At 67.1% G+C, this 24,435-nt stretch overlaps 1 protein-coding gene across 6 annotated transcripts in view; it reads right to left on the bottom strand.

The window, feature by feature from the left end:
- Nucleotides 1-3,889: 3,889 nt before the first annotated feature.
- Nucleotides 3,890-24,435, bottom strand: part of NFIC (nuclear factor I C) — a 42,592-nt gene continuing 22,046 nt past the window's right edge. For 2 of the 6 annotated variants that reach the window (XM_072845840.1, XM_072845839.1), the window contains exons 3-11: nt 13,822-13,893; nt 13,216-13,290; nt 12,940-13,063; nt 12,650-12,774; nt 10,523-10,651; nt 10,220-10,404; nt 8,440-8,599; nt 6,723-6,808; nt 3,890-4,651 (exon numbers count right to left, since the gene is read on the bottom strand). In XM_072845840.1, the coding sequence (XP_072701941.1) occupies nt 4,598-4,651; nt 6,723-6,808; nt 8,440-8,599; nt 10,220-10,404; nt 10,523-10,651; nt 12,650-12,774; nt 12,940-13,063; nt 13,216-13,290; nt 13,822-13,893 (1,010 nt within the window). In that variant the 3' untranslated portion in view covers nt 3,890-4,597. Of the gene's footprint in view, nt 4,714-6,722; nt 6,809-8,439; nt 8,600-10,219; nt 10,405-10,522; nt 10,652-12,649; nt 12,775-12,939; nt 13,064-13,215; nt 13,291-13,821; nt 13,894-24,435 lie in introns of all 6 variants that reach the window. The other 4 variants (XM_072845841.1, XM_072845843.1, XM_072845842.1 and 1 more) reach the window with 4 other exon arrangements.

Raw genomic sequence — 24,435 nt, forward strand, 5'->3', positions numbered from 1 at the left:
CCCTGCAGCCCCATATATATATATGTGGAGAGAGAGAGATATATATATATGTACAGGTTATTCTTTTTTTTATTTATAGGTCACAAGGACTATTTTTAATTCATTTTTTTAAGCCGACGAGCCCGACTAAAAACCCTCTAGGAGAGACTGTAGTGCATGAAACCCCCGCGGGAGCCCCGGGCGCGGTGATTGTCGAGCGGACCCCCCACGTCCCCATCCTGCCGGGGACCCCCCGGAGCACCCCCATGATGGGGCCCCCCCCGCCTTGTGCCCACCCCGACTGTGGCCACCGAGCCCAGAGGCCGCGGGGGGATAAAAAAGAAGGGAGAACGATTAAAAAAATAAAAATAATTAAAATTAGTGGTCGTCCCCCCTGTCCCCGCGCGGCCGGTGCCCCCCGGGGAGGGGCCGGGGGGAGTTTGCATATTCCCTTTGGGCAGAGCCGGGGGGTGCGGCCCCGGGGCGGTGGGGGTCGGGGGGAGCAGTGCAAAGACCCCGGGGGCAGTGGGGGCTCCCCGGCCCCCCAAGGGAAAGCCCCCGGCCCGACCCCCACCCCCCCCCCGCTGCCGCCCTCCAGGCTGGGGGGCGTCGAGTTGATTATTTTTTGCCTTTTTTTAACATGTTTTAAGGTGCTTTTCTTGCCGAGGGCGGGTTTTGGGGGGGCTGCTGCCGCAGCCCGGCCAGACGTGCTGCGGGCCCCGGGGGGTAAAGGCAGCAAAGGGGGGGGACCCCAGCCGGTGCCCCCGTGGGGCCGGGGGCTTCCTCGGGGCGGGGGGCCCAGGCCCGAGGGGCGCCAGCGCCCCTCGCCTCCCCCCAGGCCCCACGCGTGCTGGGGGGCTGGACGGGGGCTGCCCCGGGTGCCCCCCGCTCCCTCCCTCCGCCGGCTGTCACTCTGGTCACTGCTGAGAAATGCTTTTCTAAATTTTTTTTTTTTTTTTTTTGCTTTGAGCTGATCCTTTTCTAGCCTGAAACCCCTTTTTGTGGCTTTTTTTCTTTTTTTTTCAATTTTCTTTTTTTTTTTTTTAATTCCATTTTTTAAATTTATCTTCCCCCGACTGGACGCTAACCTCCCGCTCCCCGCGTTGCATTGTCCTTGCAGAAATCAATACTGCACCTTGCATAAAGAAGAGGCTCCCAAGGATGTTCCCCCGCCCTGTGGGCCCCCCACCAAACCGCAGCGGTGGGCGAGACCCCGGCGGGAAGTGATCCCCCCCCATCCCCCACTAATACTTTTGGACACGCACAAACAAAATTTAAAAATTTAAAAAAATGTTGACGACGACGTTTCTTCATTACAAAGCAGCAGCGACGCGCGGTGCCACCCGCCCATCGGTGTCACGACCCGCGCCAGTCCTCAGCCTCAGGGGGTTGGGGGGGGTGTCTCTCTCTCTGGCCGGCAGGACGCTTGGGTTTTAAGGCAAATTCTGGATTTTTGGGGGTGTCGGGACCCGCTCGGCGGTTGGCACAGCAGGGAATAGGCAAAGTGACGGCGAGAGGGGACCTCCTGCCGGGACTTGGCCTGTTCCCTGCTGTGCCAGCCGGACCCCCGGAGATGAAGCCGGGGGGAGGGGATGGAGGTGGGGACGGGGCTGCGACCCCCCCTGACACCAGCCCTGGGGGGGCACAGCTACATTCACACGGTTCCATTCCTGTCATGAGAGCAGCTGGGCTCAGCCCTCCCGGCCCTGTGCCCCACAGAAAACCAATTAAAAATGGGGGGGGGTCCCCCAAGGGGGGGGGGGTGGGATGCTGTGGCCCCCCCATAAGGGCTCAGCTATGGGGGTGTCCATCCCTGGTCCTCCCTGCGGGGACCCCGACCGCATCCTCGTCCATCCTGCCGCGCCCGGACGCCTGGGTTCCCCCGAGCATTACGGGGGGGGGCTTCTGACCCGGGGGGGTCCCTGCCGCCTCCCGCCTCGCTGCCTTTGGTTGCTGTAAGCAGAAAAACAAAATAAACCCCCCCAAAAGGGAAGAAAAAATAAAAGAGAGGCAAAGCAAAGGGTGGCCGGACCCCCCCCACCGGGCCCCCCTGGCCGGACCCCCCTCGCCGGCGCAGCCGAGCGGCTATTGCATATTCCGGTGTGTTGGCGCAGAGGATGCATCGGTATTACCAACTGGAAGACGTTTCCGAGGGGGAAAATTGGTTAAAAAATAATAATAATAGAGAGAAAAGGGACTTTTCCGGCCGAGAAGAAGCCATGCAGGAGGCGAGGGGGGGGCGGCCGCCCCCGGCCCCCCCGGCCCCCCGGGAGCCCCGGGCATGCAGCGACTCCCTCGCACTGATATCGGGTCCGGTAATACTTAGTCTTCGAAGGCAAGGCACATCATGTGGTATAAAATTTCGTGCAAATTAGGAAAACATGGATTTTTTTTTTCTTGTGTTTTTTTTTTTTTACGGCTTTTTTTTTCTTTTATACAGAATTTTTTTTTTTTTTTCCTCTTTTTTTTTTTTCTCTTTTGCTGAAGGGGGAAGGTAGAGCCGGTTAATACAGTCTGCCATGCACAGCATCAGCCATCCGCGGCTGGGTTGAGCCAGGTCACCAGATCCTGTTAAAGCACCATGCAGTTTATTTGTCTTTTTTTTTTTTTGTCCTTTTCTTTTTTTTCATGTGTTTCTTTTCTCAGATCTTTAAAAAAAAACAGGTTTCCCTCTCCGCCAAGCGCTTTTTTTGTTGTGTTTTTTTTTTTTTTTCCTTTTTTTCGTGGGTTTTCTCCTTTTCTTGTCCTTTTTGATTATTTTTTTGTCTCCCGGGATTTCCTGCGTCAGCCCTTTCCCCAGTGCTGCACCGCGGGCGGGCAGGATCCGGCCTCGCTGTGCCGTCCCGGGGGGGTGGGAAGCGGGGCGGATCGGGGGGCCGGTGGATGGGGGATGCGATGCCGGTGGTCCACAGGGCAGCTCTGCGTGCCAGGGGAGGGGGCCAGGTGGGTGGCAGCGGTGGCCTCGGTGACGTCCCCTGCTCCTGGACATCCCACGGTGGCTTCTCTCCGTCATCACCCGTGGGGTGTCCCCTGGGGCACGGGCTCCCTGGAGTCCCTTTGGGGACACGCCTGGGACCAGTCTCCTCCATGACCGCCACTGTCTTGCTGGAGACGCTGGGTGCCTTCATCATCTTCCTCCTCCTCGCCTTGGCCGCCATGTGGGTCCCTCTGCTCTAAGGCACTGCCACGTCCCCGTGTCCCCTTCCTGGCCATGCCACCATCGTGCGGGACGGGGATGGCCGGGCGCTTCCTCCAGCGCTGCCCCCGGCCGGGGGCTCCTCCGGGGGTCCCGGGACCCCTCCCCGCCGCAGTTCAGGCACTTGACGCGGGGCTGGGGGCTCCGTGGGGCTGGCTCTGCCCTCGCCCTCGCTCGGGCTCCTTTTCTCCATCCTTTTGTATTAAAAAAAAAAAAAAAAACCCCAAAAAACCCCAAACCAGCCCTCCCGGCAAGCCAGTGCCGGGGGCTCCGTCTCCTCCTCCTCCTCTTCCTCCTCCTTCTCCTCCTTTTTTGTGATTTTTTTTTCTTTTCTTTTCTTTTCTTTTTTTTTTGACTATTCCCTCTTAAAAGTGCATTTCCTACAAAATGTGCAACACGAGCGCACCCTCTCCTCGCCATCCACCTGGTACCTGTCCACAGGAATGCATAGCTCAGACACACGGACACACGCCCCGCCACGGCCCCGCAGACCCCCCCGGCGCGGGGACACGCAGGGGGACGCAGGGACACACGTTGGGGACATGTGGGGACAGGGCCGGTGCATGCTGGGGCGCAAGGAAGGCATTGCAGAGAGACGGTGACCGGTGCCCCGGCCTGATGGTGGCAGCCCGGGTCCCACAGGAGCGGTGGTGGGAGCGTCCCCACGCCGTGTCCCCGTGGGAATCGGGGTGCCACCGCTGCCGCGACCGTCTCCAGCTGTGCCCATGCACCCTCCGTGGCCATGAGCCCCCTCCTCCTGTGACACCCGCTCATGCCAAGCTGAGCAGGCCACCGTGCCACCGTGTCACCGCATCACCGTGTCACCGCATCACCATGTCACCGCAGCATGGCGTTGCCCATCCCCGAGGCGCTTTCACGGCACGGAGCACCACATCGCCCCGACGGCGAGCGCGGCCGCATCCGTCGGGAACCGGCGGCAAGAGGCGTCCCCCCACCCCGCCGCGCCCCACCCGGCCCCGGGGCTCCCCGAGAGTCTGCGTGGGGCCGGGGGGGGCGGGGGGTTTGATCTTTTCTACTCACATAGAGGCAAGAATGAGAGAGTAAAGAGCCGTTTGCATATCCGACCCTCCGGCGAGCAGCCGGCAGGGCTCTGGCGCCGCAGCCCCGCTGCCGCTCCGGGAGGCATCGCTGGCACGAGTTGTGTCAGGTCTCGGCGCGGCGCCGGCCGACGGGGCAAATAATAGTGTTTTTTTTTCTTTTTTTTCTGTTTCTTTGTTTTCTGGCGCATCGCCGCAGGGGGGGAAGGTCCTCCTGGGATGGGTTGTTGTTTTGTTTGTATTTTTTTTTCCTTTTTAAAAAAGTTTGACCCTTTTCTTTCTTCCTTTCCCTCGCTCTTTCCTTCGGGTGTGGGTTTTGCTTGTCGTCGTCGTCATCGTCGTCGTGAGTCCGCGCTCTCCGTCGTCACCGCAAGGCTGGGCCTGGTGCTCGGGGACGGGGATGTTCCTCTGGGGGTGCCTAAAGCAGAGGAGAAGGGAGGCGAAGGGGCGGCACGGCGGCGGTTATCCCAGGTACCAGGACTGCCGGGAGAGAAGAGAGAGGCTGGCGTTAGTTCTCTGCGCCATGGAGCCACTCTGTCCCCCCGGCGTGTCCCCCCCCCGAGACAGCTGTCCCCACACTGTCACCCTGCTCGGCTCGCCTTGCTGCCCCGCACGGGGCTGGCGTCCCCATTCCTGCACTGAGTTTGTCAGTCCTCTGCGCCGGGGCCACCCATGTCCCCCTTGGTGGCTGGTCCCTCTGCACCTCCACGGCAAAGGCACCTAGGGAACGGTCCCACTTGGGGACAGTAGGGGGGTGGCAGGGCTGGGGACCTCGCGGGGTGGCCCCCTGCCACCCTCCCATTTCCCGCCCCCCCCCCAGCCCCAAGTTCAAGTTCGTCCCTGATTACCTCATGTCTGGTTTCCGTTGGCAACGAGACAGCTCGGGGCCGCAGCTTCCCTTAACCCTTCCCGCCCTGCCACACATGACCCGAGAGCAGCAGGTCTCAGCTACCCCTCCCAGGGATGCGGGACACCACTTTGTTTCCCCGTGCCTCAGTTTCCCCATGCAGAGCATCCTTGAGCCCTGGGAAGGCTCCTGGCGCATGAGCAGACACACACGTACAGGGACAGGGACCCTGGGGTCCTGGGGCTGTGAGCGGCTGTGACCCCTGGGGGGGATGGGGGGTGCCGGGACCCCGGCACTGTGCTCCCCTGGCGCCGCCCCGTGCCTCCTCTTTAGGGACCCAAAGGCCTCGGGGTGCCCACCCCACTGGGCTCTGCCCACGTGCAGGATTGGGGAAACTGAGGCAGGGTGGGGGGCTGTGGTCAGAGCTGGGCCCCCAGTGTTTGCCCCCCGCTACAGCACAGCACCCTTGGCTGTCCCAGCTCACGGTCCGAGTGCTTGCACCCTGGCACAGCACAGCACCCTTGGGTGCCCTAAGGCACAGCTCATGGTCCCCGAGTGCTTGCACCCTGGCAAAGCACAGCACCTTTGGGTGCCCCACAGTACGGCTCAGCACCCTCAGTACTCCCCCCCAGCGGGTGCAGCACCCCAGGGTGCCCCTGGCACAGCACCATCCGCGCACCCATCCCGCTGCCCCGGCACTGGCGTCACCCGCCGGGCAGGGCTGCAGCCTCCCGAAGCCACCCCTGCTGGGACCGCTGAGGCCGGCCAACTCATATCACAAGTGAGGCAAGGTGCTGGCACTCCTGCCCTGGCCCCGTGGCACTGCCCACAGCGCTGGTGCCGGCTCACAAACTACCAGTTAAAAAATACCCAGGACTAATGAAAAGCCCCTGGAAAGGCGCACGCCACATCCCGCTGCGGCTGGAGCAGCCGGCGGGCACAGTCGGGCGAGAGCAGGGTGCCCATGTTCACCCGGAGAGGGGGCACACGGCCCCGGTGCCCCCTGTTCGGGGATGCTGTGGGCACCTGGGCAGCCCCGCTGTGCAAGGCGCCAGGCGTGGGCACAGCAGTGACCTCCCTCTGCCCTGGGGGACCCTCGGTGGCCCCGAGCCACCAGCAGCTCCCAAGGCCCTGGCACAGGGCACCGACTGGTGATGCCCATGCTAGGGATGCCATGGCGGCAATGCCCATGGCAGTCATGCCCACAGCAGCGATGTCCACGGTGGCAATGCCCACGGCAGTGATGCCACGGTGGCAATGCCCGCAGTGGTGATGCCCACGGTGGCAATACCTATGGCAGCGATGCCACTGCAGCAATGCCACGGCAGCGATGCCCACGACGGCGGTGCCTGCAACGGCCATGCCCATGGTGGCGATGCCCATGGCAGCGATGCCACGCGGTGCTGTTGATGCCCATCACGGCAACGGCCACGGCGGCCATGGCGGCAGCGCCCACGGTGGCAATACCACGGCAGCGATGCCACGGTGGGGATGCCCGTATCAGCAACGCCATGGCAGCGATACCCACGACGGCGATGCCCGCAACAGCCACGCCCACGGCGGCGATGCCCACGGCGATGCCACGGCGGCGGTGCCCGGGGTGAGGGCAGCAGGGTCCCCCCAGCAGCATCCCCGCTCTCACCTGTGCCTGATAGATACTCCCAGGATCCCTTGGTCCTAATCCCACGAAGGAACGGTTCGCAGGGGGCGTGCCTGGTGCAGAGTAGGCTGGGGAACAAACGAGAGCTCGTTAACGGGGCTGCCGGCGGCACCGCCATCGTCCCCCCCGGGGCCAAGCCGGGCCCGCTCCCTGGCGCTGCTGGGACGGGCGTCCCGGGCACCCGGAGCTGGCGGCTGGGCGACGTTCCTGGCTGCGCCCCGGCAGCAGGCGAGCGGAGTCCAGGGATGCTGCGCCCGGGCGGTGCGGCCCGTGCCTGTGCCCGGCTGGAGGGGCAACGGCGGGCTGGAGGGGTGCAGGTGCAGGCGCAGACGGGTGCTCCCCTGCCGTGCCACCGCTGCAGCTTCCCGAGCAGAGCCGCTGCAGGGCGAGTGCGATGGGAGCCACTAGCTCCACTCGGCCACGTTGCCCCGCTGCCACCTCCGCCCCCCGCCTGGGGTCCAGCAGCGGGACCCCCGGCCCCGCTGCGCTCCGGGACTCAGCCCCTTTGGAGGCAGGGTGCTGCCGGGGGGCTCGGAGCCAGCTGGCCTCCGCGCCCCTTGGGGACAGCCAGCGTCCCCTGCGCACATCCTTCCCCGAGCCCGGGGGGGGGACTGGCACTGTCCAGTTCCTCCCTGTGGCCACGGCCCTGTCACCGTCCGGGCCACACCACCCCGAGCTCTCCCCTCCAGATCGGCCGGGCTCTGATTTCTTCACGCCACATAACCTTGACACCCGCCAGCCGGCGGCACCCAGCAGTGTCCTGTCCCCCGGGGACGGTGCCCCCGGGCAGGGCGTGACCCTGTGGGGACATGGCAGCCTCTCACGTACCAGGAGGTGTCCCATGGGTACAGGGGGACAGGGACAGGCACAACCCCCTCACGGAGTGCGGCGATGGCACAGTGTCCCACCACTGCGGCACATGCCCCGATGCCAGCCTGGGGACAACACCAGCGTCTCCCCTGTGTGGCGCCGGGCCCAGTGCCCCAAAATCCTCCTAGCTAAGGTGCTAAAGCCCCCCGAGGTGGAGCGGAGGGGGATGAGCTTGTCAGCCACCGCTGCTAACGAAGGCCCCCAGGCGACTCCCACCAAGGGCTCCGGGGGGCCTGCACGCAGTCCTTGCACCCGCGTTGCTTCATAGCCCCCGACCAGATCGGGGTCCCCAGCACTGGGGACCCCTGTGGCAGCGAGAGGACAGCAGCCCCGTGCGGCGCAGCCAGGCACGCTGCCCCCAGCCCCAGCGCCGCACCCATGTGCCTGGTCCCCACGTCACTGGCAGCACTGCTGCTGCTGGCCAGTGGGGAAACTGAGGCACGGAGAGGCAACAGCCTCCCCCACAAGCCCTGCCTGCACTGGGGGGGTTTGGGCAGGACATCGGCTTGGGGGAGCCCTGTCGCGGCTCCGCTCCCGCTCCCCCGGCTGTCTCAGAGGGACGCAGCGCTCGGGCCGGTCCCTGGGACCAGCGCGGGACCCCCCGGCTTGGGGGACACAGCAGCCACCTGCCCAAACCCTGCCCGCTCCGACCTGCCTGAGACCCAGCAAACTCATTGTGTGCCGGCTGCCGCCCTCTCCCCGGCTGCGGGGAGGCCACCTCCGCCAACATCCCCCCAGCAGCACTGAGATGGGGGACGACCCTGCGGGGGCTGCGAGAGGAGGGGGCCGGCCGGGCCGGGGAGAGGGGTGGGCGCCGCAGGGTGCTTACTGGGTGATGTCGGTGAGGTCGTCCCTCCCTCGGTAGTTGTCGTGGTGGATTTGGTGTCAGGAGAGACGGCCAAGCGGGGCATGCCGGGGGGAGGTGGCGGCGCCAGCATCTGCGTGGGCAGGTAGTGGCTGGGCACTTTCACTTGACCACTTCCATTTAACTGGGGACACAACACAGACAGAAAAACAAACAGCACAAGCCATTAGGAAGCACGCGCAGCACCGGCAAAGCCGGCCCGGTGAGCCCCCGGTGCCGCCTGGCATGGGCGCAGAGCATCCCTCACCGCTGACACGAGTTTGTTGGGTCTCAGAGCAGCCCTGAACGGTCGACGCCGGCGACAGGGAAATCACGGCAGTGCAGGGAGGTTCGGGGTGGGCTGGGGGGGCCATGCCCCGCGGCGGCGCATGCCAGAGCCGGGGCGCTGTGCCCCCCTCTCCGCGGCGGCGGGAGGCCTTTGCAGCGCTCACTGCGGGGAAGGGGCACCCCGCGGCGGCGGCGAGGCGCCGGCCCTCAAAGGCTCCTGTACCAGCTCCCTGCGCCCGACCCGGTGGGGGGCTGCTCCGAATCTGGCCTTCGCCAGCCCGGCACTGAGCCGAGGCGCGGGGGAAGAGCGGCCGTGTCCCTCACCCTGGCATCAGGCCTCACCAGCCAGGGGCAGCAGGCGAGTGCTGGGCAGAGCTCAGAGGGGCTCCCCGAGAGCCTCTGCATCTGGGGGGCAGAGCAGGGGTGCGGGGCACAGGAGGGCACGGAGGGGGGATTGCGGCCACCCGCGGCCCCCGGCTTTGGGTACGAAGGGAGCCTAGGGGGGTGGGTGCATGGGGTGCTGGGCGCACAGGGTGATGTTTGTGCAGGGTGCTGCGTGCACGGGGTGCTGGGTGTGCAGGGTGCTGGTTGCATGGGTTGCTGGGTGTGTGGGGTGCTGGTTGCATGGGTTGCTGGTTGCATGGGTTGCTGGGTGTGCGGGGTGCTGGGTGTGCAGGGTGCTGGGTGTGCAGGGTGCTGGTTGCATGGGTTGCTGGGTGTGCGGGGTGCTGGGTGTGCAGGGTGCTGGTTGCATGGGTTGCTGGGTGGGGGGTGCATGGGGTGCTGGGTGCGCAGGTTGCTGGGTACAAGGGGTGCTGGGTGTGCAAGGTGCTGGGTGCATAGGGTGCTGGGTGTGTGGGGTGCCGGGGCGAGGGAAGGCACACAGCAGCACGGTGTGGCCCTGCCCCCCCCGTGGGGATGCTGGGGGACACGGCGCAGTGGTGGGGCCGACGGGTCACCAGCCGGCTGCACGGGCAGACAGGGCATGCAGAGCCCATTGCTCTCTCAAGCACGCTGGCAGACGGTGGCTCTTCGGCGACGGTCACACATCCCCTGCCGGACGCCCCGCTCCCACCAGACACCCCCAGCCGCGGCTGACGGCTCAGCCCCGGCACCCACCGCCCTGTCTCCCCTACAAGGCGGCGCCCCACGCTGAGCCACGGGACGGCGCCTCCATCGCCAGAGAAACGAGGTGCCAAACTGACCAGGCGCAGCGGCGCTACCGAACCAACGCAAGGCACCGGCCGGAGTCGCTCAGCCCCAGCCACAGCGGTAGGAACACCCTACCGGGCTGGGTGTCAGCACCCGGGTGCCGCTGGAGCACCCTGATCCCCCATGTGCGGCGGCGGTGGTGACGGTGACGGTGGTGGCAGCAGACGATCCAGGGGATGCCCCTCCGGCAGCCCAGCCGGCAGCAGCCCCCGGCGCCCCACGGCGAGGTCGGTGATGGGATGCAGGGATGGGGCCGGATCCTTACCGGTCCGGGCTGCTGGTTGGACGGGTCGCAGGCCAGCGAGACGAGATCTTTCAGCGGGTCCTGCGGGTTGAGATGAGGCGGGTACCGAATGGCCGTGTGGGGGAAGTAGGTGGAGGCCGTCTGGGGGAGGATGGAGGTGGTGGGGAAATGCAGCGCAGACGACGGGTGTGGGCTTCGAGCGATACCTGCGGGCGAGAGCGGAAGGGGGGACCCACCGGCGTCACTGTGAGCTAACCGCTGCCTCAGCCCCCCGCCCGCTCGCCCACTCGCTCCACGCCTCGGTTCGCCTGCCAGGACACTCACCGCTGTGCACCGCGATGACGGGACGGTGGTGCTGTGTGAAGCTGCTCAGCCGGGGCGAGGAGTCCTGGGGCGACGGGCTGTTGAAGGGGGACTTGTCCATCTCTGTCTTCTTCACGGTGGGGGAGATGCCTGGGGAAAGCAGGGTGCAGTGTCACACCCCGGCACCCGCCGTGGGACCCCGAAGTCCCGGGGCTGCTGCCAGCCCCCCCTGGGGTTGGGGCACTTGCCCCTGGGGCGAGGGGCTCCCTGGGGACAGGCTGGGCATGGGGAGGGTGCGTGGGTGTGAGCATGTGTGTGCGTGCACATGTCTGTGTGTGTGCAGGAGGGTGTGCACGTGTGTGGGCATCTTTAGGGGTGTACCGCAGGTGTGCACATGCACACATGTGTGTGCACCACCATACGGGTGTGCGTGAGTGTGCACGCACCTACATGTGTGCATGTGCGTGCATGTGTACACGTGCTTGTGTGTGCACCAGCACGACTGCGTGCACCTGTGTGAGTGTGTGTACATGCACACGTGTGCAGGCGTGTGTTCATGCACGGGCATCAGCTGGAGCGTGTGTGTGTGTCTGTGTGCACAACCGTGTGTGCAAGCATACATGTGTGTGCGTGTGCCCACCCCGGGTGCAGAAGTGGGTGCCCCCACGGGTGCCCCCATGTCCCTGCAGCCCCCACTGGGCACACACCTCTCCTGCACCCCGGGGCTGGGGGCCGCATCCTGCCAGCACAAGGAGCTCCCAGCATGAAGGTGCAGGCCCGTGGGGTGACCGCTCCAGAGACCTGCAGCCCCGGGCCCCAGGACCCCCACGCAGCGCCGGACGCCCAGGTCCCTGAGGGCCACCCCGGGGCACAGGGCCGAGCGGGAGGGGGCAGCGGGCGCATTAATCCCCCGCCACCGTGGCTTTAGCTCTGGCCATTTGGCCCAGGCCCGGTAATGGGTTTAGCCCCTTCTCAGCCCGGGGTTAGGAGGATTTCCCAGAACATCCCGTACGGGATTGGCGTAACGCCCCCGCCGCCACGGCTGAGCCCCCCCGCCGCGGATCAGGCCACCAGCAGGGGACAGGGACACCCCTGCACGGCTCCCTCCCGCCGCACGCGCCCGCACGCCTGCGTGCGCCGCTTCGGGAGGGGGTTACATCTCCCCCCGCGACCCTCCTGCCCCCTGCGGCACTGCCCCTGGGGGGGACAGGACGGGGCACGGTCCCTGGCACCTATGGGGCACCGTCCTGGGGCAGGACTTGCTTTCCCCAAGCCTCCCTCCGCCAGGATCGGTGCCTCCAGCCCCCCGGCCGGGCACCCCCCAGGCTCTGGCAGGGCTGGGGGGCCGGGATGGACCCTGCCCGCCGTTGGGTGTGCGGGGAGGCAGGGTAAGAGCCCAGGGGGAGAAAGACGAGCGGCTCCTTTGCCTGCAGCCCCGCGAAGGAGCCCCGGGGCGTGGGAGCCGCAGTGCCAGCCCCGCAGCATCGCTTTAATTAGCCCAGCCCCCCCCCGTTTCTTAATGAACAGCTAATTGGGGCTGTCTAGACAGGAAAGGGAAAAAAAAGCCAAGCAAGAAAGCAAGCTGTCCGTAGCGCCAGCGGCCGCCGTGGGGCTGGGAGAGGCCGGCGGGGGGTTGGGGCACTGGGCTGGCCCTATAGAGAGCGCCTATAGAGAGAGCCCCTGCCTAAATGGGGGGGGGTCCTGTAGCAACACCGCGGTACCTACAGAGAGCCTGTGCCTGAATGGGGGGGGCTACAGCAACACCTGGACAGCTACGGAGAGCCTGTGCCTAAATCAGGGGGCCCTATAGCAACCCCATGGCACCTATAGAAAGCCTGTGACTTAATGGGGGGCTCTGTAGTAACCCCATGGCACCTATAGAAAGCCTGTGGCTTGATGGGGGGCTCTATAGTAACACCACTGCCCCCACGGAGAAGCAGTGACTTGCTGGGGGGCCCGAGCACAGCACCTATAGCCAGCTCGTGCTTTGGCCTGAGGGCCCTATAGCAACGCCACGGCACATAGAGTGTCCGGGTTTTCACAGGGGAGGTCTGACAGCAGCGCCTGTAGAGAACCGGTGAGCCGGCTGGGGGGCCCTATAGCAGCAGGAGGGCACCTATAGGGAGGCCCCTATAGGGAGGCACCTACCCCCTTCCATGTCTTCTGTCCAGTTGCGGCTGCTGCTGGTGGGGGAGTTGGAGGAGGTGTAGTACTCGCCCCCCGGGCTGGTGTCGATGTCGTCCTCCATGGACCCCGACTTGTGCCGTTTGCTCCTGGGGGCAGGGAAGGGATCAGCGCCAGCCCGCGGCAGGATCCGGCCTGCCCTCCGCCTCCCCCACGGTGAGACGGCCAGCGGCCCGCGGCCGAGCTCGGGCCAGCCCCGGCATCGCCCCGGCATCGCCCCGGCATCACCCCGGCACGGCCCCGGCAGCACCTACCCGCTGGAGGAGGTGCTGGGCAGTGTCCTCCTCATGCCGGTGCTGGAGGGGTTCAGGTCGTAGGCCAGGTGGCCCTGCAGCTCCCCCAGGGAGAAGTTTGGCCCTGTGCCTGTCACCACCGGCGCTGCGGGGAGAGAGGGGGTTCAGGGGGGGCCCGGCGTTGCCCCCCGCCCGGCAGGGAGGGGAGCCCCGGCCCACAGCCGGGATGGGGGAGCTGCCGGGATGCTGCCGTGCCCGGGCAGCCGGGGTGGGTGGTGGCATCATGGTGGCACTCACTTCGGGACACCTGGATGAGCTCAGTGACGCTGAACACCCCCGAGGTGATGAAGCTTTCCTGGAAGTCTGTCGAATCTGCACGGGAGAGAGGAGGGAGCGCTGAGGGGATGACGACGACAGTACCACCCCTCCTGCCCCGCAGTGTCTTGTGGCAATGCTCGAGGGCACCCCAACGTCCCCAAATCCCCTGTAATGCCACCCACCCCTCCTCAGCTGGCTTCGCTCCACTGCCCTCCCCCAGCAAGGGACTACCCCGACCAGTCCCCTCTGCCGAGGACACCCCAGGGCTGCTCTGTGCCTCAGTTTCCCTGCGGCTGAGAGTACCGGCAGGGCTGAGGGCTGCACCCCTACCGTGGGCCCCCCAGGGCAACTGCTGTCCCCAGGGGACATGGCCCCGGCCGTGGGGCTCTGCCAGCTGTGGGACGAGGCTGAGGCCACGCCCAGCTCATCGCAGGTGCCAGGCAGCGGCTGGCGGGCACCGGAGCAGCTGGCGGGAGCTGCCGGTGCGGACGGCATGACCGCCTGTCGAGGGGGCTGCCTGGGGACCCTGGGGATGGGCTCGGATGACCCTTGACCCCTTGCCCAAACCCTGCCTGCCCTGCTCACCCAGCGTGATGGGTTTGCTGTCCTCCTGGTCCGAGCCGATGCCCGTCCGGGGGCTGCTGCTCTGCTCTGCATCTGCAAGAGGAAAAAGCACCGGGGTGAGCCACCCCACGCCGGCAGAAGCCGGGGATACCTGCCGGCTAACCTCCCTCGCTGCTCTGCTCGGGAGGCGGAACTGAGGCACGGTCTGGCCGGCGGCTCCCACCCCACAGGAGGACCACGACTGAGCCAGCACGTCCTCAGCCACCAGGGAAGAGCCACCAAGCGTCCCTCCCTGCGGCCGCCCCGCCAGCGACAGCAACGGGGACACCCCCGCGCTGGCATGCAGGATATGGGCACTGCTCCCTGCAGGAGGGAAACCCACGGCGCTCGACCCGCCCCGAGGCAGGGTGACGGCCGCCTGGCCCCGCTCCTGCCTCCCTGCCTCCTCTCCTCCCTCCAGCCGCTGCCGTGACCCATCCCTGCGCCACGGGGCAGCGTCACCGTGGCCGGGCATCGCCCTCGCCACCCTGCGGCACCTCGTCCTGCCTCCCCCAAGCCGCCCGGAAGGCGGCAGGGCCCCGGGGCAGCACCCACTCCCACCCCTGAAGCCCCTGGTGTCCCCACTCCACCTTAGCTAAAAATAACCTGGCTCAGAGGCTGAGCTCAGGGGCACCGGCACACCCCGGCACGGCACGGCACGGCACGGCACAGCCGGCGCACCCTTTGGTGCCCCGTGCCCCACCGGGGCCTGAGCCACACTCGGGAGCATCCTTCCTGCCCAGCACAGGCTCGGCCACGTGCCCCTCACCCGGCTGCTCCGAAAGCCCTTCCAAAACTTTTGCCATGTATTTCCCCTCCTCCTCGTCCTTCCTCCTGCTCCTCCATCCTCCTCCTCCTCCCACCCCTTGGCCTTCGGCGTTTCTCTTTTGCAGCTTTGACTGATGCCGGGAAAGGGCTGTGACAATCCAAACACCACCATCAAAACAGAGCGGCCGCCGCTGCCAGCCTGCCTGCCGCGGCTTGGGTTTTTTTCCCTTTCTTTCCTTTTTTCTCCCCCTTTTTCTCCCCCCGCCCCGTGCTCCCCCCGGAGGCCCTTGGGCACGTGAAGCTCCTGGGGTGGTTATTTTTGGCTGGCCAGGCCGAGCCATGCGGGCAGCGGAACCGCGCTGCCCCCCACCCTGACACCCCCGTGCGCCGCCCGCGCCACCCCCGTGGCCGCTTGACGTCGACGCCGAATGCAGCCATTTTGTCTCCCTCCCCAGTTGCCGGCATTCCTCCCCACCCTCCCCGCACGGGCCTGGCAGCCCTTTCATGCCGGCGGCCCCGTGGCATCCCGCCCCAACGCTGCATCCCGCCACCAGCCAGCCCCGTGCCCGCGCGCTTGCCCGTGCGCTTGCCCGCACACTTGGCTTCCTCCAGGCAGCCATTTTAGGGAGCAGAAATTCCCCCGGCGACGGGCGCGGGGGTTTTTTCTCCCCCTTCTCTCCATTTTTCTTTTTTTTCCCCTTTTTTTTTTCCACATTTTGAAAGCTGCCGTGTGCGCAAGCATGTGGGAGCGGGCAGCAGGAGCGAGCGGGGCACAAGCGAGCCGGGGAAGGGGGTGAGCAGCGGCGGGACCCCCCGCACGCCCGCGGGCACTGCGCGGCCGGACACGGCCCCTCCTCGCCTCTTAAAACAACAAATCTCGCAGCGGCTCTGGAAGTGGTTAGCGGTGGAACCCGGCCAAGGCACGGGGCGGTGTCTCGCGGTTGCAGCCCCGAGGCCGGCCCGGCTCCCCGTGCCCCCCCCTGCCGTCGCCTCGGGGCTCCCCAGCCCCCCTGCTCGCCCCCGGGATGGCACCCAGCTGCCCACTCCCGTGGGCGCTCGGCTCCCAGGAAGCGCCCCGGGCCGTGCCCTCACCCGGTGGCCTCCGAGGTGCCCCCACGGCCCTTGGCTCGGCCCCCGGGACCTCCCACGATTGCTCGCCCTGAGATACCAGGCACGGGCCCCGCTCGCCCCGAGATGCCCCTCTGGACCTTTCCTCACCCCAGATGCTCCCCGGGGACCTTTGCTCCCCAGGACACCTGGCACAGCCCTTTGCTCCCCCCAGAGCTGCCCCGGTCTGGCCCCTGTTCCCCCCAGGGCACCCAGCAGGGCCGCTCGCTCACCCTGGGTGCCCCCCGTGTCCCTGTGCCCCCACACCCTCCCGCCAGCATCACCCTGACCCAGCACCGCCGACGCCATCCCCCCCACCCCCATTCCCGGGGGGTACCCTGGGGGCCTCCCCCCGACCCGAGCACCCCAGTCCTGGTCATGGCACCCCAAGGAGCACTGGGGACCTTCCCGAGCTCCGAGGCGTGGCAGCAGGACTGTCCCCTCCCGGCACCCTCGTGTCCCCACTGATGGGGGGGGCATGTGGGTGCAAGGATGGGGGCCGTGGGCTTGGTACCCCCCCAGCTGCCGGCGATCCTCACGGCTGGGCCGGGCGAGCTTGCCAGCAGTTTTCTGGCTGCCTCCTCCAGCACGGCCAGGCCAAACTCTGCTCTCACCGCCATGTGACGGCTGCCTGCGGCCGGCCGGCGCGCACTAAAATGGCGAAGGGATCACTAGGCTCCCGCTGCGGCCTCGCTCCCCCCAAGGGACATTTTGGGGGGGATCAAATCCAGCACCCAACAAGTGGCTCGGCCACACCGGGAAGGTGAAAGAAGCCTGGGGAGCCCCCCGCGCCCCCTGGTCTCGCTGATGGGGGGGATCCGGCACCCTCCGCACTCCCTGGGGCCAGGACGGGGCATGGGGGCAGGGGGGGCCCTGCTGCCACATTGTGGGGAGCCAAGGGGTGAGGGGTTCTGTGTGGGGGTCCCCCCCAGCGTGGAGGGGGAGAGCGCTGGGTGCCCGAACAGGTCGATCCAATCACTTTTAAAAATAGCAAAGTGTGTGCCCGGGGGGGCGAGGGCTGCCCAGGCTCCTGGCCGCGCTGGCAGCCTGGACCGCTGCCACCCATTGAATTATGGATCCCCGGCACCCCAGCCCCGCTGGCTGGCAGGGTGCCACCGGCCCCACAGCGACTCCCTACCCATGGCCTCCGTGCGTGGGAACGACCCCCAGGCAGCAGGGCCAGCCCTGGAGGGGGGTCCCTGCAGGCCGGGTGCCCCCCGGGGCTGGTGCGGCTGCGGGAGAGCCCTGGCTCTGTGCCTGAGCACTGATGGTAACAGGGCACGGTGTTACCGGCAGTGCCGCGGGGCGCAGGCGCAGAGGCTGGAGGACGCTCAGGGCTGGTGGAGCCGCTGGCGCCGGCGTGCGTGGCCCAGGCCCCCGGCGAGGGCAGCAGCTTTCCTCTTTCCCCCCCCAGCTCTTCTAGTGACAGGGCAGGAGATGGGAGAGGGCTCAGCACCACTGCCTGCAGGCTCCTGCTCTGGGCCTCAGTTTCCCCTGGGGCCGGCTCAGGGCTCAGTCCCCGGGGGAATTCCCCCCTGCCTCTCCCTCGGTGGTGGCGCAGCCCCAGCACCTATCCAGGAGAAACACACAGCTCCCCTGGGGCCTCTGGCTGACCCTCCCCCACAGCGTGCATCACTAGGGCCCAGAGTGAACAGCCTGGTCAGGATGGGGGACACCTGCAGACCTGAGGGAACCTGAGTGCTGTGGGGCTGCGGCCCCGCCGCAAGGGCTAGCGGTGGGTGAGGCTGGGGGCGGGGGGGGGAGAGGGGGCGTGATTTGGGGGCCCCTCCCTGCCAGACCCCCAGCACCCCCCCCCCCACGGTGCCCCACTGCTCTGAGCAGCTCTGCCCGTCCCGCTGCCGGGCGGGCTGGGGTGGCCCTTACATAAAACCCGGAACAGACCCGCTTGTGTAACCTCCTTTATATAATTCCCCGAGAAACGCCGTGTGCGCCGGGTAAATCCCGGCTCAGCCGGGCCGGCCCAGCGCGCCGGGGGCACCGGACCCCTCCGCCGTGCCCTTTAGAACGCCCCGCTCCCCCTTCAGACACCCCCCCCGCCCCCCCCGCCGCGCCCGGAGGGCTGCGGCGCGCTGAGGGGGTGCGATGAGTTCGCGGGGTCTCAGCCCGCTCCCTCAGCCCGCCAGCGCCGCGGGGCCGGCGGCTTCTCCGCCCCCCCGGGCCGAGCAAAGCCCCGGGGAGGCCCGGGCCGGAGGCGGCCCCCGAGGCGGCCGGGGACGGACGCGCCCCGCTGCCACGTTCGCCGGCTGCAGCCAGCTGGCGCGGCGGGAGCCCGGGGAGGCGCGGGCGCGTTGGCCGGCGCCTGCGAGCGAGCGGGCCTGTCCTCGGCCGACCCCGGCCGGCGCGGGGAGACGGCGGGGGCCGGGGGGAACCCCCCCAGGCCGGCGGCACGGCCGCCCTCGCTCAGCCCTGCCAGGCCTGGGCCGCGTCCAGGGCTGCCGGCGCCCGCGGAGGCGAGCGGGGACAGATGGCGGTGGACAAAGGGACGGGCGAGAGTGGGACGGACAAAGGGACGGCTGAGCCCCCCCCAGCCCCCCCACCCCCCGACTCCCCCCGCGGGGTGCTGGCACCCGGCCCCTGCGCCCTGGGCTGGGGGGGGCTGGGGGGCACCTGGGGGTGCAGCTGCTGGGAGGGGATGGGAGAGCGAAAGGAGAGAGGAAGGGAGGGAGAAAGAAAGAGAAAAAGGAAGAAATGAAAGTGGAGAGAAAGGGCAAGGGAAAGGGAAGAAAAAGAAGAAAGAAAAAAGGAAGGAAGAAATGAAAGCGGAGAGAAAGAGCAAGGGAAAGAAAGAGAAAAAAGAAAGAAAAAGGAAGGAAGAAATGAAAGCAGAGAGAAAGGGCAAGGGAAAGAAAGAGAAAAAAAGAAAAGAAAGAAAAAGGAAGGAAGAAATGAAAGTGGAGAGAAAGGGCAAGGGAAAGGGAAGAAAAAGAAGAAAGAAAAAGGAAGGAAGAAATGAAAGCGGAAAGAAAGGGAAAGGGAAAGGGAAGAAAAAGAAGAAAGAAAAAGGAAGGAAGAAATGAAAGCGGAAAGAAAGACCAAGGGAAAGAAAGAGAAAAAAAGAAAAAGAAGAAAGAAGAAGGAAGAAATAAAAGTGGAGAGAAAGGGCAAGGGAAAGAAAGGGAAGAAAAAGAAGAAAGAAAAAGGAAGGAAGAAATGAAAGCGGAAAGAAAGACCAAGGGAAAGAAAGAGAAAAAAAGAAGAAAGTAAAAAGGAAGGAAAAAATGAAAGTGGAGAGAAAGGGCAAGGGAAAGAAAGAGAAAAAAAGAAAAAGAAGAAAGAAGAAGGAAGAAATGAAAGTGGAGAGAAAGGGCAAGGGAAAGAAAGGGAAGAAAAAGAAGAAAGAAAAAGGAAGGAAGAAATGAAAGTGGAGAGAAAGGGCAAGGGAAAGAAAGAGAAGAAAAAGAAAAAGAAGAAAGAAAAAGGAAGGAAGAAATGAAAGTGGAGAGAAAGGGCAAGGGAAAAAGGAGAAAAAAAAGAAAAAGAAGAAAGAAAAAAGAAAAAGTAAAAAGAAAAAGAACAAAAGAAATAAGAAAGATAAGGAAAGAGGGAAAGAGCTGACAGGGAAGAGGGAGGGAGGGAAGGGAAAGCAGAAGGAAGGCAGGGGGAAAGGCAGGAGGGCAGAAGGGCAGGAGGAAGGAGAAGGGAGATGGTGGGGGCGGGGGGACACCCCAACTCTGCAGCCGCAGCCAGAGGGTCCCAGGCCTGGCCCCTGTCTGCCCTGGACGGACCCACTGCCCTGCTGGACCCCCTGCCCCTGCCCTGCCCTGCCTGCCCTGCCAAGGGGCCTGGCCCTGGGCAGCTGCTGGGGGCTGCCAGCATCTCGCTGCCCCACCATGGCACAGCCCCACGGCACAGCCCCACAGCATGGCATGGTCCTACAGCGTCACACGGCCCCACAGCAGGGCACAGCCTCACGGCACAGCACAGCCCCTGGCTGTGGCACAGCCGGCCCCCCCGCAGAGTCCCACGGTCCCTCCCCACAGCCGCCCCCATGACCCCCCCCAGCCCCCATCTCACCCCCACACTGACCGCAGGCATCGCTCCCAGTGCATTGTGGGAATCTCCCTCCCTGGGGCTGAGGTCTGAAGCCACACAGGGCTGGGGGGGGCAAGTTCAAGCCCTCCCCGGTGCTGGCTGAGACCCCAGCGCGGGGGCCGGCAGGGGACCCCAGGCCCCAGCTGTCGGTGCCAGCCCGGCTCGGGGGCGTAGCGGCATGCCGGGGGGCTTGGCGGCGTCTGTTCGCCCCCTCCGTGCCCGCGGCCGCCGGTGGGAGGGAGCACCATGGGCATCTGCCGCCCCAGCTGTCCCTTGCCAGCGCAGCACGGAGCCGGGCGCCAGGCCAGGATGGCAACTGCGGCCCCGGGGAGGGCACAGCGCTTGCCAGCGCGGGGGGACGGCGGGTGGCGAAGGCGGGGGACGGCAGGTGCTTGCGAGACGGAGCTCGCTCATCTTTTATTCATCGGGCGCCGAACAGCGTGGGGAACCGCTCCGGCCCCTTGCCCCCCCACCGCGGCACCACAGGACGCGGCACCCCGTGCCAGGTCCCCGGCAGGCACCGCTCGCCCCAGCCGAGGCCGCGGGGCTGAGCATGGGGCAACTCGCTTCACGGGTGACGCGGGGCTGGGGCTGCCCCCTGCCAGCTGGGCACTGCGGGGAAGCCGGCTGGCTCCGGCACGCCGCCGGCTCGGCGCACTGCGGGAGAGCTGGGGAAGCCCTGACCTCCCCAAGGTCGCCAGCACATCGATCCAGAGAGCTCCAGCATGCCGAAACCACCCCGGCTGTTGCCACTGCCGGGCTCGCGGCGGGGCCAGGCACGGGGACGGCGGGTCCCCCAGGCGGTGACACCGCAGGGGACAGGGATGGCTGGGGTCACTGCCATCCCTGGTGAGCCCCTTTTCACCCCGCCTCTGCGGCACGCAATTCTCGGGGGCAGGAACCCAGCTCCTGTCGATTCTCCGATGTCTCATACCCTTGTGCCCTTTGCCGGGGGGGTCTCTCCTCCTGGCCCCGCTGGGCTCTGCCTATCTCGCTCCTCTCAACCCCGGCCTCGCTGGCTGTTTGGCTGGGAGCGGAGAGATACCTGGAGCGGGAGGAGCGTTTGCACGTGTTTGCCTGTGTGCTGGGGGGTTCTCTGGCCCGCCTGCCCGCCGGTGCCCAGCTCTGCGAACGGCAGAGCCCAAATATTGTGCACCCCATCAATCTCCTTGCGACCCTGCCGATAAATATTTGCGTGGGGGCTGGCGGAGCGGCGCTGCCCGGGGAAACGCCTGCTCTGCCATCTGAAGGGACCGCGCAGACGTTTGGCACGGCTGGCCACGCTTGGCAGGCACGCTTGGGACGAGAGGCCTGGCACAGGCTCCCCGGCAGATTGGTGCCATCTGCCTCGCGCCGCAGCCAGCGGCGAGGCTGGTGAGGGGAGATAAGGGGCTGCCAGGCGGTGGGAGACGCAGATGCTGGCACGGCGTGGAGGTCCCTGCCTCCCCCCGGGTGCTATCCGCCGGCGGCGGCATGGCCGGCTGCACGCGGCAGCATGCCGGGGGTGCCGGGAGCAGGATGTCACCCTGGGGCCTGCCGCCTGCTTACCCTGGGCACCCATCTGCTCCCACCCCGCATGGCCCTGGGAGGGACACAGCCGGGCTCAGCCGCCGGGCACTGCCAAGGGAAGCTCACTGCAGGGCAGAACCTTGCCCCCCTCGCCCTGCTGAGCACGTCGGCTGCGGGTGGGGGGGGCAAGCCCCAGAGCACCCCAAAGGGTGCGAGGGGCCAGCACTGACCCTGTCCTGCCTCCCTGCAGCTCCTGGAGCCCGGCTGGGATGGCGATGGGGTCCAGGGATGGGGGGGGGACCAGGATGGGGATGCAGAGAGGGGGGCACGAGGAGGGGGTCTAGGGATGGGTGTCCAGGGATGGGGGGTGCCAGGATGGGGGTCCAGGGACAGGGGATGGGGGTCCAGGGATGGGGGGTGCTGGGATGGGAATGCAAGGATAGGGGATGCTGGGATGGGGGTCCAGGGATGCGGGATGCAGGGATGGGTGCAGGGATGAAGGGACAAGGGTGAGGGTGCCGGGAGGGGGGCCCAGGGAGGTGGGGAGCACTGAGGCGAGGGTGCAGGGAGGGGGACACCAGCCCCCCAGACTGGCTGCTGCCGTCGGGAGCTGCTGGGAGGAATCTCTCCGTAATGCTTCGAAGGTCCTGGCACCATCGACTGGGGAGATTGATTACCATTTTACTGCAATGCTTTTGACTTTCACCAGCGACCTCCGAGCTCCCCCCCCAGCCCCCCCCGCTGCACACCCAGCTCTGGGCTGCAGCGCCATCCCCTCCCCCACTGCGGTGTGCACAGCCCAGCCCTGCACCCAGCCCTGCTCACATCCAGCACCCAGTCCTGCACCCAGCCCTGCTCGCAGTCCAACCAACCCTGCACCCAGCCCGGCACTCATCCCGCACCCAGGCCCGCTCCCAGCACTGCACCCATCCTGCACCGAGCTGCCAGCGCGCCCTGCCCACAGGGGTACCGGGGGCCGCGGGTGCGGGGCAGGGTGCACGGGGGCCGGTGCTGCGCTGCCGAGCGCTGGGAAGCGGATCCGGGCGCCTGCCCCCCCCACCGCCCCCCGCACCCCACGGCAGCCCCCCCCGGGGCCAGCGGGGCTGGGACGGGGCCTCTCCCCAGCCCGGCATCGCCCATGCCTCAGTTTCCCCGTGTGCACCCGGGGGCACGGAAAGCCGGGCGGGTCTCCCAGGCGGGGGGGGGGGGGGGGGGCGAGAAAGAACGGAGAGGCAGAGCTGGCCCTTGGCACTGGTCCGGGGCGGGGGGCGGGAGCTCGGCCCCCCCCCACGCTGCCCCCGACCCCGGGCGGAGGGAGCAGGGCCGGGGGACTCCTCCACCGCCCCCCCCGCCCCGGCGTTGCCACAGCAGCGGCTGGGAAATTGTGCTGACACGGCAAAACGGGCCGGGCGGGGGCGGGGGAGCCGGGAGCGCACGTGCTCCGGCCTGGTAATGGGGAGCCGGGGGGCTGCGGGGAGCCGGCGCTGCCGGGCCGGGGGGGGCCCGCGCGAGCGAGATCCCCCCTGGTCTCCTCCTGCTCCCCCCCGGCCCCTTCGCGGCTGGGGATGCTGCGGGGGGGCTGCAGGGCGAGATGTGCGAAGGGGGAAAGCGGGCGGGAGCGAGCGGGCAGCGGCGAGCAGGCAGCAGCGAGCAGGCAGCGCGCTGGGCAGGGAGGAGGCCAGCGAGCGTGCGAGGCTGCGGGGACGCCCCGCACAGCCCGAAGGGTGCCGTCGCCTGGCCCGGCCCTATAGCGCAGGGTCCCCCTGGGGCGGGGGCTGTCCCAGCGTCCCTCCCTGCCTCAGTTTCCCCCCCCAGCGCGGCAGGCCGGGTAGCCCCGCGCTACCCACAGCCCCACAGAAAGCGCCCGCTGCGGGCTGGGGCGGGGGCAGCGCCGAGCACCCGCCCCGCCGCAGCACCCAGCAGCACCCAGCGCGGTCCCACCCCCGGCGCAGCTGGTGCCGCCGGCCCATCCCGGTCCCCCTTAACCGGGGCAGAGAGCGACCTTAACAGGGAAAGTGAGAGCCTGCCAGGCCTTATCAGAGAGTATTTACAGCCGCTGTGTTCCCAATTAGGCGGTCAGGTGACTGCGGCTGCTGGGGACCCAGACGCCGGGGTCAAGGTCGCCGGTGGGGGGCGGGGCGGTGGGGTGGCAGAGGGGCAGCCGCCTCCCCAGGGACACCCGCCGGCTGTGGCGCGGCCAGGGAACCCGCCGGCACGGGCACCCCAATGCGGCACGCCGAGCGGTACAGGGGACCCCGTCACGGCTGCCGTGGGGGTCCTGGTCCCTGCTGTCAGCACGGCCACTGTAGGGCTCCCAGTCCAGCGTGGGGGTGCTCCCAGTCCAGCCCAGTCCAGGGTACCCCCCAGCCCAGCGTGACACTCTACCTCCAGCCAAGCCAGCGCAGGGTGCCCCCAGTCCAGCCCAGTAGGCAGTGCCCCCATCCCAGACAGCATGGGGTGCCCCCAGCACAGCATGCAGCACCCCAGTTAAGCCCAGTACGCCCCCCCAGTTCAGCCCAGCATGGCTATGTCTCAGCCCAGTACACGACACCCCCCTACCCTGCCCAGCAGCTGCTGCCCCATCCTGCACAGGGCATCCGTGCCCCCACCCCAGCCAGTGCCCGGGGCCCCCCGTCCCCAGCACAGCACCCACCCTTCCCAGTGCACCGCTGGGAAACGGCAGTGCCAGCGCCGTTGGGCCTCATCCTGCCTTTGAGTGGGCGAGCCACGTGCGTGGGCACGGGTGTACAGCGCCGGCACCACGCATGCGCACATGCCGGGAGACGCAGCTGGGCAGGCAGGTCCTGGCTGCACACGCGTGTGCGACTGCACACGTGCACCCCCCCGCTGATCGCCCGTGGCTCCAACTTGCCCGGGGTCCTGCCTGGGCCCTGGGGCAGATCTGGCCCCGGTTATTCACTGGCAGAGGCTGTGCCCTGCTTTCCCCAAAGCCGTGGCAGTCCACGTTGTGTGTGTGTCCCCCCGCAGTGCCCTGCCCGGGACATGCGGCTCCCTGGAGGAGAGGGGGGGGGGGCGGTTGTCGCATGCCCGCCCTGCCTCAGTTTCCCCAGTGACACCCAGCATATCTCACTGCTGGCCAAGCAGGGGCAGAGCCGTCTCCACCTGCCCGTGCCCACCATGATTCAGGGCGCTGGCACC

This window comes from Ciconia boyciana, chromosome 24 (assembly GCF_034638445.1).
Source record: "Ciconia boyciana chromosome 24, ASM3463844v1, whole genome shotgun sequence".
Classification (NCBI taxonomy): domain Eukaryota; kingdom Metazoa; phylum Chordata; class Aves; order Ciconiiformes; family Ciconiidae; genus Ciconia; species Ciconia boyciana.